The following is a 12461-nucleotide window of genomic DNA, read 5'->3' on the forward strand; positions in this document are numbered from 1 at the left end:
CAGTGAGGTCCGTCGGGCATCGTTTGGATCCGTCGTATGATGGATTGTGCACAGTGTCATGGATTCTGTTATAAACTGAAGCCATAGTTCAGATATGAACAGAGCCTAACCCCGACAACCCCTTCAAGTAATTGAGAAATTGACTTGATAAAGGGGTAGAGGACCACCATCCCCCACAGCCACAAGACGTCGCTTCAGAGGAGTTTGAATTGAGCAGCGGTCGGGCATGCGCCCTGTCGCTTCACTGAGTCCATAGCACTGACAGAAACAGCCGAACATTCGGCTGTTTCATTCAGTGCCGTAGACTTTGATTAGAGCGGCAGGGCGCATTCCCGCCTGCCGCTCCATTTTTAACTCCTCCAAGCCAAGGTCTTGTGGCTATGGGGATTGGTGTCTCCCATTCTGGCGATCGGTGTGGGTCCCAGCAGTGGGACCTCCACCAATCTAGCATTTATCACCTATCCGGTGTATAGGTAAAACATAGTTTCAGAAAGAATAGTGGATACAAGTTTTTCATGCCATATGATGTATCATGTTATTAATATGTGAAACTTTTATTTTTCTTTAATAAACAAAATCATAATTAAGCAAAAAACAAACCTTGTCCCAGTTCATTTTTACACCCCTGCAATACATACAAATAAAGCGATTTATGTTGTTCGTGCTTTTGAGTTGGCTGCTGTGATTATGTTATTAATGTAATTTATGCTGATATTTATAGAACTCTACACCCGGCTCCAGAACTGACAGATCACCTAAAGTACACCTGGAGTCCTCACACAACCTCTTCACAATTTGTCCTAGATCCCGCAGACATAAAGAGATATATTGTCTGGGCAACAAGACAAGTCTGTGAATTGTTTCCTACAGCTTTTCTAATTGAGACCCAGACTAGCTATAAACAGAACGTCAACAAGCTCTGCACAATTTAAAGATTATCTTGTCGCTATATATTTCTGCAGGATGAAAAGCATGTTTGAAATCTGTTCAATGTTAGCAGGATTACATTGACTTTGTATCCTTATAATCTTTCAAGCAGAAGGCAACTCAGGAACCAAGAGCCAAAAAGGGCCGTCGCAACCAGAATGTAGAACCCAAGAAGGAAGTAAGTCCTTATTATTAATACTACCTAATATTTCTATAGTTGCAATGATTTTTAGTTTTTTTTATTGGTGGTATATAGGTTTTTATTTTTTTCATCGCCTGTTCTTTTCTGCATCAGACATAAGTCAATCATAAACCCCTAAAGGAAAAAGATGTTGAATAAAACATATAGTGTAGATCTAAACATGCACCTAGTCAGACTGGCAAATCAGGAAAATGCGTGCCATGAACACCAGGAAATAATTCCAGCTTACTTGATCTTCAGATATTAGTCAAACGGAAATAGTCAAGTGCTTGCTGGATCTTTTAGGTACATCTACACGTAGCCGATTTGCTGCGGAAAATTTCCGCAGCTAATTTGATAGCCACAGGGACATCCACAGCGGCTAATCCACAAAACAAACACAAAAAAAAAAACTATACTCTCTTTTCGTGGCGCTATCATGGCAATGCTTGCCTTGGTCTCTGTACACCCGGCTTTCAGCACAGCAGTCACGTGTTGACGCGACACATCCTCCGTGGAGAACGGGTGTACAGAGACCGAAGGCAGTGCTGACATGAGAGGTAAGTATAGTGGGTTTAATTTTTATTAACTTATTTGGAATTCTCTAAACGTGCGTATGTTGCTCCAGATCCGCAGATAGTCTGCTGCAAAATCCGCAACCATAGAATTTGCTTGCTAATGAATTCAATGGCGAAAAATCCATGTACTTTCCGCAGTATATATTGACATGCTGCAGAAGTAAAAATATACACCACGCGTCAATTAATGCGTGAAGAATGTCAGCAGGCTGTGGATGAGATTTGTTCAAATCTTATCTACTTTGCTGCTACTGTATTCCACTGCAAACTTTCCCTCCGCAAATCCAACTCTGCGATTTATGAATGTAACCTGTAGGTTGCATATAGGTTAGGATGACAGGTGAGGCATTAGGGGTGCATTGGATCAAATAAGTTACGGGAATAATAGATGGTATAGAGGCGTCCTCCCGTCATGTCCGCAGTGCTGTGAATCTGCCCAAGCTTTATAAACTCTCCATGTTGAGCGGTGGCGTTCTACCAGCCGGTCGGGTTACACGGCAGGTGACTCTCACTTTGAACCAGTGTTGTTCCTGTGTCGCAGGACTTTAGAAGGTTACCATATTACCTACCAATATCTGGATGGGATATTACATTTTTTTTCTCTTTAGGTGAATTCTTTCAGGTATAACAGAGGAAATGTAAGGGTGTGAGTCTGCCATGGTGGAGATTTACAGAGTTCAGGAATAATGAAGCGGAAAGTTTTTTTACCACTCTATTCACATCTTGTTATCCCCTATGATAGGAGCTTGATTGGTGCAAATGTAATAATGTTACTATGTTACTATGCTATGCAAAAACTATTTGTTGAGCTGGAGTGCTGTTTGTGATGCGCATTCACCAGATCTCAACCCTATCAATCTCTTGTGGGACGAGCTTTACCCTATAAACCAGTCACGTCTCTGGGAAACATTTCAGAAGTTGTGGATTTTATTTTTCCCTGAATGTCTTCAATAACTAACACCTCGAAGGCTGAACATCTGCAAAGCTGTATTTGATTTTTTAATAAAAAAAGACAGTGGTTGCACCTTAGTGTACATTTTGTGTAGATATTAAGACCGTGCCATTCGAAACAGTAAATATGTGTCTTAAAGCTTATCCAACCTGTTCCATTTGTAGGACTCGGAGCCAGAACCTGAGACGGAAGCTGTGAGCTCCAGCCAAGAAATCCCTTCTCTGCCACCGCCAGTTGAAAAGGTGTCTGTCTGTACACAGACAAAGAAGCAAAGTGCCTCGTCTCCAAGAATGTCGCACCGCAGCACACAAACCAATACCGACGGCGTGTGTCAGAACATGTGTCATGACAAGTACAGTAAGATCTTCAATGACTTTAAAGAAAGAATGAGCACAGACAACAAGAGGGAAAATGAAAGAGCTGTGCGAGAAGCCAATGAAAAGGTTAGAATAAATCACTCGTGTTACTGACCTATTCTTAGTGCATTGGTTTGAATGACCGATCATGAGGTCTCCTACCCTATATATCTGCTTCATGTGCAAGACATAAGACCCTGCATACATAGGTTAACATAGGCTCCATTGTAACGGTACGGATATGTCTTAAACAATAGTTCCTATGCTGCTACCCCTGAAGAGATGGGCAGAGAAGCAGTTGCCCAGGATCATGCACAACTAATAAGCACTCAACCATAGACATGACTTCCTATCGCCTCCGTGCCAGGCAACCTCTATCATGTATGTCTGCAGGACGACACTGCCTGCCCTGGAGACACTAATATGCTAGCTACATGGTTTATTTCCCTGGGAGAACAGGGTTCCCGGTCTCCTTTCGTTCTTGTTCGTATACAAGGCATTAATCAAACAACAGGGTAGAGAACGTTCTTTAACCCCTTAGTGACCAGCCTATTTTAGGCCCTAATGACCAAGCTATTTTTTTTGTTTTTCAAAGAGCTATAACTTTTTTTTATTCTTCCATCGACATCGCAGTATGAGAACTTGTTTTTTGCGGGATTAGTTGTACTTTTTAATGGCATCATTTTGGGGTAGATATCATCATTTTTCGATTAACTTTTTTGGGGGGGGAATAGGTAAAAACCCTGAAATACCGCCATAGTTCTATGCGTTTTAAATTGACGCCGTTCACTTTGCAACGTAACTAACACTTTACATACATTCTATGGGTCGGTACGATTACGGCGATACCACATATGTAGAGTTTTTTTTTATGTTTTACTGCTTTTGCACAATAAAACCACTTTCGAACAAAAATTATTTGTTTTTGCATCGTCGCTTTCCAAGAGCCGTTATTTTTTTATTTTTTTGTCAATGTAGTGATATGAGGGCTGTTTTTTTGCGGGACGAGATGTAGTTTTGATTGGTACGGTTTTGAGGTACGTGGGACTTATTGATTAACTTTTATTATGACATTTTTGGGGGGCGATGGAAAAAAATAGCAATTTCGCCATTGTTTTTAGCGTTTTTTTTTACGGTATTCATCTTGCGGTTTAAATTACATATGATCTTTATTGTTTGAGTCCTTACGGTTGCGGCGATACCATATATGTGTCGTTTTAACTTTTTTTTACACTTTTACTAAATAAAACCACTTTTTTTTTTTTTTTTTTTTACTATAATTTATATTAATCTTTATTTCACATTTATTACTTACTTTTTTGTCCCACTGGGGGACTTTACTATGCGATCTTCAGATCGCTGCTATAATGCTTTTGTATATTTAGTATACCAAAGCATTATTGCCTGTCAGTGTAAACCTGACCGGCAGTCTATTAGGACGAGCCTCTGGCGCGTCCTAAAAGGCATATGCCCAGGGCAGACCTGAGGGCCTTCATCAGGCCCCCGGCTGCCATGACACCCCATCGGAGGCCCACGATTTAATTTGCGGGTAACCAATGGATGACAGAGGGAGCTCACTCCCTCTGCAAATGATTTAAATGCCGCGGTCAGTAATGACTGCGACATTTAATGGGTTAAAAAGCCGCAATCTAAGTAAACTTCGATCGTGGCCGCTAGAACAGGAGCCCGGCTGTCATAAGACAGCCGAGCCCCGGCTCCAGCCTGCACGTGACACCCATGCAGGACTTAGACTAGGCTCACGTGAAAAGGCAGTGGCCCCTTAGTGACCGTCGTGAAAAGGCGTATTGGTGGTCACTAAGGGGTTAACATCTTCTATTGAGATGTTTTTTTTATTATTTTCATTATATCTATAGCTGAAAGCTTTGATTTGCATGTTTACAGCTAGTGTTCAGTGGCTATATTTGTCTCTTGGTGCTTTGTCTGTGCTAACAATTACTGTACCGAAAATTCAGGTTTGGGTGTGGTTGGATGAATATGTAAAGTAACAAATATTACCCATATTTGCTACGCAAAGTCTCTTCTGTGCTTTTAGTTTTTTTTGTCAAGGTGCCATGAAAAGCAATTAACAGTAAACCCTGGCCATAGACATGAAGTAACTGTCAGTCAAACGCTTGTTTAGCCAATAACTATCTATTAAACTCCACTTTAAACGTGTATGTAGGCTCATCCAAGACACCTCTGGCGCTGCCTCTGCCAGGGTAAAGGTATTGGGCAGGTTAAATACCCAATTCTTCTTTTGCCTTGACAATAATTGTAACGGGGGCTGACAACTATTCTGTGCAGTCACAAGCTTTAATGGGGCGACTCATGCCATGCCTGGAGCTAGTTTTCCCATTTTTATATTGAGGCAAAACTTTTGCTGCATGAACGCACCTCTCCTGTCCCTGCTGGAAACCGTTATACTTTGTTTTGTACTAAATCAATGGTATTTTATAAAATAATCAGTATAAGGCCATATTCACATGGTGATTTTCCACTTTGTTCAGCATATGCATCGGGACAGCTCCTGGCACATATGCCAAACTTATCCATAGGACACCATTTACCCAACAGATGCTAAAGTAGTGTCCTTCTGGTATGTGCCAGACAGGTTTACGTCGTTATACCTTTTTTTTAAACTTTTTTTTTTTTATAGTCTGGTTCACTTTTCTATACAGAGCACGGTATGCGTTTTTATAATGGCAGCCCATGGGCAACGTATACCACTGTGTCTCTATACAGTGGCATATATACGTCGCAGGCTTCCGTCAGAGGTACATGTTGGGAGTTTTTTCCAACGTACAGTGTGAACAGAGCCTAACCTAAAATATTTTTATTTTTTATTTTTTTAAATTAACTTCCATGAAACATGTATTCATCGTACTATTTTTTTTAATTAGGACTGAATTGAAACTGTTCCAGAAAATGTTTACATAATTCCTTTCCTAAATGAGTAATGTAATGAGACAAGTTCTTTTTTTTTTCTTCTACTTAAAAGGGATATATCACCTACATTTTTAGTGAAACCTCTTTTTCTGATGACACGTTCCATAGTAATTGCCTGGTAAGGATTTGGTCAGCAGTTCACCTTGGTACATGTCGGCCTGAATAAAAATCTTCTAGTGACTGAATTTTTCATCTTCATGTCATTTTACTTTGAACAATCGACATAGTGAAATCCGTCTGTGTAGCTTCTTCTTTGTACCCGGTCATTGTACATTGCGAATAATTATTAAGACGGTGATTTGTCTAATGAGATGACTAAGTATCTGAATTTTTCATTGCAGCTGCGAGCAGAGATGGAGGAGGAGAAGAGGCAAGCGGTTAGCAAAGCAGTGTCCAATATACAAGGGGAGATGGACAGAAAGTGTAAGCAAGTGAAAGAAAAGTGCAAGGAAGAGTTTGTGGAGGAAATTAAGAAGCTGGCGGCACAACACAAGCAGCTGATATCCCAGACCAAGAAGAAGCAGTGGGTAAGAGGCCCGAGCTCTTTCTGCAATAGGTCAGGGCGGCAGACTACGTGGTCATAACAAACAGCCTCAACAGTCCTTCTCACTAACAGCATGAAACCAAGAAAGATCCCTTAAGGCTCCATGCATAAGACCGTGCCCATAATCACGGTCCGTGATTACGGGCGCGGACGGCTGCGGACTGTCATCTGCATTTGCGGACTGCTCCCATTATAAAGTATGGGAGCACGGTCCGTAAAAGAAAGAAATAGGACATGTCCTATTTTTACGGAATCTTTCTATGGCCTGGACACCTTCCCGTAAATATACTGGAAGGTGTCCGTTCGTCATAGAAACGAATGGGTCCGTAATTACGGTCAGTAATTATGGATAAAATCTACGGTCATGTGCATGGGGCCTAACTCCGAACATCTCACAGATACTCTAAAAGAAATCCAAGTGAGCAGGTGGGTGCAGTTCAATAGTCGCAGGAGCACGAAAGAGGGGCATATAAGAAATAAATGTTCATGATGTGAGCAGTTTTCATTCATTTTGTGGGAGTTGTGATGTCTTTGCATTGCCCCACATGTACTTTTTCTTAATTTTTATTAGTTGAACAGATCGTTTTTAGTACCATAAATAGAACACATATCGTTAGAGATTGGGAATTTGTTACAACCCTTAACCCCTTAATGACCGCCGATACGTCTTTTTACGGCGGTCATTAGTGGGCTTTATTCTAGAGCGCCGCCAAACTACTTCGCTGCTGTAGAATAAAGTAAACAGAGCAGGGAGCCGTGAAATCTCCCTGCTCTCAGCTGCCAGAAGCAGCTGAGGGCTGGGGGCGTCCCTGCTCTGCCGGGTGAGATCGATATTAGTATCGATCTCACCTGTTTAACCCTTCAGATGCGGTGCACAATAGCGAGCACCGCATCTGAATGGTTTTGGAGAGAGGGAGGGAGCTCCCTCTCATCTCACTGACACCCGGCGATAAAATCGCCGAGTGTCTGTGTCTTCTATGGCAGCCGGGGGTCTAATAAAGACCCCCAGGTCTGCCTGCAGCGAATGCCTGCTAGATCATGCCGCAGGCATGACCTAGCAGATGCCTGTCCGTTTTAAACGGACAGGCAGTAATACACTGCAATACAAAAGTATTGCAGTGTATTATAATAGCGATCGGAGGATAGGGAAGTCCCCTAGTGGGACTAGTAAAAAAGTAAAAAAAGTTTAATAAAGTTAATTTTAAAAAAAAGTGAAAAAAAAAAAATTAAAAAGCTGTTACATTATTTAACCCGCACTGTGAACGCCGTAAAAAATAAAATAAAAAACAATGGAAAAATTGCTGTTTTCTGTTAATCCTGACTTAAAAAAAATGTGATAGAAAGTGATCAAAAAGTCGCATCTACTCTCAAATGGTACTAATAAAAACTGCAAGTCGTCCCGCAAAAAACAAGACCTTATACAGCTATGCCGACGCAAAAATAAAAAAGTTACAGCTCTTCGAATGTGACAATGGAAAAATCTAAAAAATGGCTTGGACATTAGGGCCCAGAATGCCAGCAGGGGGAAGGGGTTAAAGATTATTTTTAAGTCCTATGTTTAACGCTACTATTCACGAATCATAACAAACCCCCGGGAAGAGGTAATTGTCCATCCAAAACTATTAACTTTGAATGTGAGGCGGCTGTAATACTGTGAATCGCCACTACAAGTGTGTTGCCGATTCACAGTACAAGCAGGTAAGGAATGAAGTGGAAGCAGCGCTTGTATGACCTTCGTGGCCCCTTCAAAACAGCTGATCGGGGGGGCAGGAATCTGACCCCCACTGATCAGCTATTTATGGCCTATCCTGAGGATAGGCCATCAATTTCTTATGACTGGACAACCCCTTTAATATTGAGTAGTTAATATTCTTAGCTAAAAAAAGAATCTTTTAAACTCATGTTATATCCGATCTTGCCATTGATAAAAATAAGTCTGTTTATTTCTCTTTTGCAAAGTCCGTTGTATAATTTTCAGTCAGCGAGATTTATAATTGTTTGATTGTTTTTTTTTTTCCCCACCACAGTGCTACAACTGTGAAGAGGAGGCAATGTACCACTGCTGCTGGAACACCTCTTACTGCTCCATTAAATGCCAGCAAGAACACTGGCACGCTGAACACAAGAGAACCTGTCGCAGGAAAAGATGAATCGTTCCTTCCCTCTTCTATTGTTTCCTTGATATCTATCCTCAAACTCTGTGTTATGTTTTTAATTTCCAAGATGCCGTACTTGCTTACTATCTGCATACCGTTTCCGAAGCAGCTCATAGTTTGCTCAGTACTGGAAGATTTGCTGATTGCACAACTCCAGTACTGAAGTGCTGAAAACTTTTCTCCACAAACAAATATTTGCACAATCATCCCTGTGCTTGTATTCAGTCTCTAACCTGTTTGCTGCCAGAGGATCCCTCAGTGTGTTTTTTCCGATAAGTGCATGACATCTCTTCAGAAAACAACCAAGGTTAGACGTCGCTCCTTCCTGTGCTAACATCTGAGAAGTTGGAAGCGCGTTATACATTCATAATGGATTTATTGCTGATACACAGTAGTCTTTACTAGCCGATTTTTGCATTTCAGGTTCAAGGCATTTTGTGTTTTATAATGTTTTAACATTTTAAAATAATTTTTAACAAATCTACGTCAGCCAAGCAGCAGGTCTTTATCCTCCCATTTAAAAACAGAGGGGTAAAAGGCACCATATGTTGGTCTCATGGAGTAACCTTGGACCACAAATTTAGCTATTAGCAAAGGTCAATACACAATGAGCCAAATGTGTGGTGCCAGTCATTTCTGATGGATCTGTGAATGTAAAGAAATGTAAGGGGAAATGTGTACTACCTTTTAAGCAAAGCCTCATATCTGAAACCTGCCAAGCTTGTGTCATTACGTTCCTTCTACTTTGAAAGGCATTATGATATTTAGTTATTATGTACCAGGGGGTTTTAAGATTTTTGGGAACAGGGTTTCACAAAGCAAGAAATAATTATTATTTTTTCTTGCATATTTTATTTGTAAAGTATATCCCATGTTTGTTCATTACTTATTTTCAATATATAACTTTTATAAAGAAATGAAATATATTAACTTTGATTGCATAGTTTTAAATACAGGTAATCTAATCTTAGATCATAGGCGTTATTTTACAATTTGCACAGTTCATAGTCCTATGGAGGCGCACTTAAGAGACTATTCAAACCAAGACTCAACCTTGGACAACTTACAGGGTTTATTGAGATCTCTAAGATATATGTGCCCTTATTGTACCTTTTTTGAGAAATAATTCACCTGTTCACACTACTGCTGGGCATGTACAGTAATTGTCACCATGGGCGTTTATTAGAGTCATCTTGCTCTGGGTATCTCTGATTTGACATCCTGAATATACTGGGGCTTCATGAGCAGGAAGCATGGGTTTCTCTATTAATAATTTATTTAATTAGTTTTAACTATCAGATTTGTAGTGTTGCAGGTTTTCACATCAGAGTATATATGCACAATATCAGGGCACCACTGCCATGTAAGCTAATGCAATCATTATGTGCGTGGATAAATGTGTCATGTTAAGATACCAGCTGATTTTGCGACAAATTACAATAGAAATTGTACTTAAAAGCCTACAGCATAGTATGGAGGCAAAATCAATGATCAGTTCTTAGGCTGCAATTAGTTAAAGGGAAGGTCTACCTTCACAACCATTTTTTATTTTGTATTTAAATCCTTTTAAAATGGACAAACTGTGTAAATAGTCTTAATTAAAAAGACAAAGCTCCTACTGTTTTGTGTCTTATCTCAATGGAGACCCATGTGTCTCCATGGTAACAGACTACAAACAACTTTGTGTAGTCTGATCCTGCAGTCCTATTACAATTCACCTGTCACCTACTTTTTGCTAACCTACCAAATATATGTTGGTAAAAGTAGGACAGATGTAAGGAAGTATAAATGCAGGTTTAGACTACACAGGTCTGCATTGGATCTGTAGACACAAAACAATTGGAGATTTTTCAGTAAGACCGTTTCAGTTCCTTCCGTCTTCATTTTAGATACATTGGAACAATTAAACTATTATAAGTGGCGAAGGTGGACATAGCCTTATTCCACAAATGGTGCCCTCTACCGCAGTAATTGTCCGGTATGAGTTACCTCTGATGGCAAAGAGATATTGAACCAATCAAGACGCGACATGTTGTATTTTTAGCGCGTTTTTAGTTAATTCTTAACCTACAAGAAACTTGTAGGAATTGCCTTGATGTTTGAGTCCCTAATGTCTACAGTCAGATACACAGCAATTACTGTCAGAAAGGATTTTGCGAAGCGATGATTCCGCCACACACTGAAGAGTAATGCATGCCGGTCTTCTTGTAAAATGTCAGTTTTTGCTTAAACATCTTAAGAACAATAACCATAGGAATGGATCGATAGTTGAATAATGTTTTTCACCTATAAATCTTTCATGTGGGGAGCGGGGTAGTTTTTAAAATGACATAATTTGCCACTTTTATCATCATTGTACTTTAATTCATCTTGACTTGATTATGTTTTTATATGTGAAAGGAAGTTCATGTTATGTTTTTGTTTCTTGTGGGTTTTATGTGAGGATTCTGAGCAGGAATGTAGAAAAACCGAACACGCTAGCTATTCGGAGGAAAGAATATTGAGGAAGAATTGTAAATATTTATTTAGATCTTTGATATTTATTGCAAGTGATTTGAAAATGGCAGTGGAAAATATCAACTGGAGCGCTTGTATGAATACTGATGTATGGTAAAGAGTCAATAAACAGCCAATTCCTGGTTGCTGTGGGATATAATGGGGGAATTTATTAACTTTTCTATGCCAGTTTTCTGGCATAGAAACGTTGCAAATGGCACAAAAGTCTCAATTTCCGTTAAAAATTTAGACTGTTGTGCTGTTTCTCCCACTCACTGCATTTTTCTAAAAAGTGGGCAAAGCTAAGAGGAAAGGGCCATTCGTGGCATGACTAATTTGCACCATAAACTGGAGTAAATTATAGCGCAAGTCTACGCCAGCTTATGGTTGCTATAGAGTCCACTTTTTGGCCCAGAGATGGCCAGAGGTGCGCCGCATTTAACGCCAACCTTCTTTATTTTAAGACTTGGCGTATGACATTTTTACATATGCTCCCGCAGTGTTTAACATACTCCGTGTCATACATGAAATCCGCATGATGTGACTGACATCAACATCTTCCTCATTCCATCCATCCATTAACCACTCCACTGCTATAATGGGTTATGGTACAATCCTGGCAGAACGGCTACTTTACAATATCTGCAGTATCGATCCAGACCTATGAATGAAAGTGTATTGTGAAAAAAAAAATAAACATTGATGTAATATCATTCCAAGAAACATACAATATAATGGTTATCTGCATGAGAATTAAGACTTGTGTTATTTGGGCTTCTTTTCCTGTGTCTTTTGACATGGTTGCACATTTGCAGAGTCAAATCTGTGTGAAAACAAAAAAAAATAATTATCAATTAAGATTGTGGCCTGGTTTTGTATATGTTGTACGTTAAAGTAAAAAGAAAAAGAACAAAAAAAAAAGAAAAATGTTTTGAGACCGTTACTACAAAACTGAATTCACTTCTGTTTCTTAAGCTGTACTAAGATGTTAAGCTTGGCCACTATGCACATTGTAATTATCCATTGTGGCTGGTCTAGTTCTTTGACACATTCTGCCATTTTGTAAGCTGCTCTTACTAGCAATATGTGTTAACATTTGTTAATAAATGTATTTAAAATTAAATCATGGCGTCATTGAAAGTACTTTTGGTGTTCATTGAATGCTTGTGTTCTTCACAGGTACCCTCTCAGTCCAGGTTATTGCGGTAGTGGACAGGGGAACCCAATGAAATCACTGACCAGACCGATCCCCGGACTTTTTTTACATTCTTTTCTACATTCTCGACTCTTAGATAATACAGGTTGTGAAGCCATAGGGCAGCGTC

At 39.8% G+C, this 12461-nt stretch overlaps 1 protein-coding gene across 2 annotated transcripts in view; it reads left to right on the forward strand.

Moving 5' to 3' along the window:
- ZMYND11 (zinc finger MYND-type containing 11) overlaps positions 1 to 12259 on the forward strand; it is a 69750-nt gene extending 57491 nt beyond the window's left edge. For both annotated transcript variants that reach the window (XM_075827412.1, XM_075827413.1), the window contains 4 exons: positions 1040 to 1105; positions 2803 to 3081; positions 6282 to 6467; positions 8512 to 12259. In XM_075827412.1, the coding sequence (XP_075683527.1) occupies positions 1040 to 1105; positions 2803 to 3081; positions 6282 to 6467; positions 8512 to 8634 (654 nt within the window). In that variant the 3' untranslated portion in view covers positions 8635 to 12259. The remainder of the gene's footprint in view (positions 1 to 1039; positions 1106 to 2802; positions 3082 to 6281; positions 6468 to 8511) is intronic.
- The last annotated feature ends 202 nt before the right edge of the window (positions 12260 to 12461 follow it).

Source organism: Rhinoderma darwinii, chromosome 5 (genome assembly GCF_050947455.1).
Source record: "Rhinoderma darwinii isolate aRhiDar2 chromosome 5, aRhiDar2.hap1, whole genome shotgun sequence".
Taxonomy (NCBI): Eukaryota; Metazoa; Chordata; class Amphibia; order Anura; family Rhinodermatidae; genus Rhinoderma; species Rhinoderma darwinii.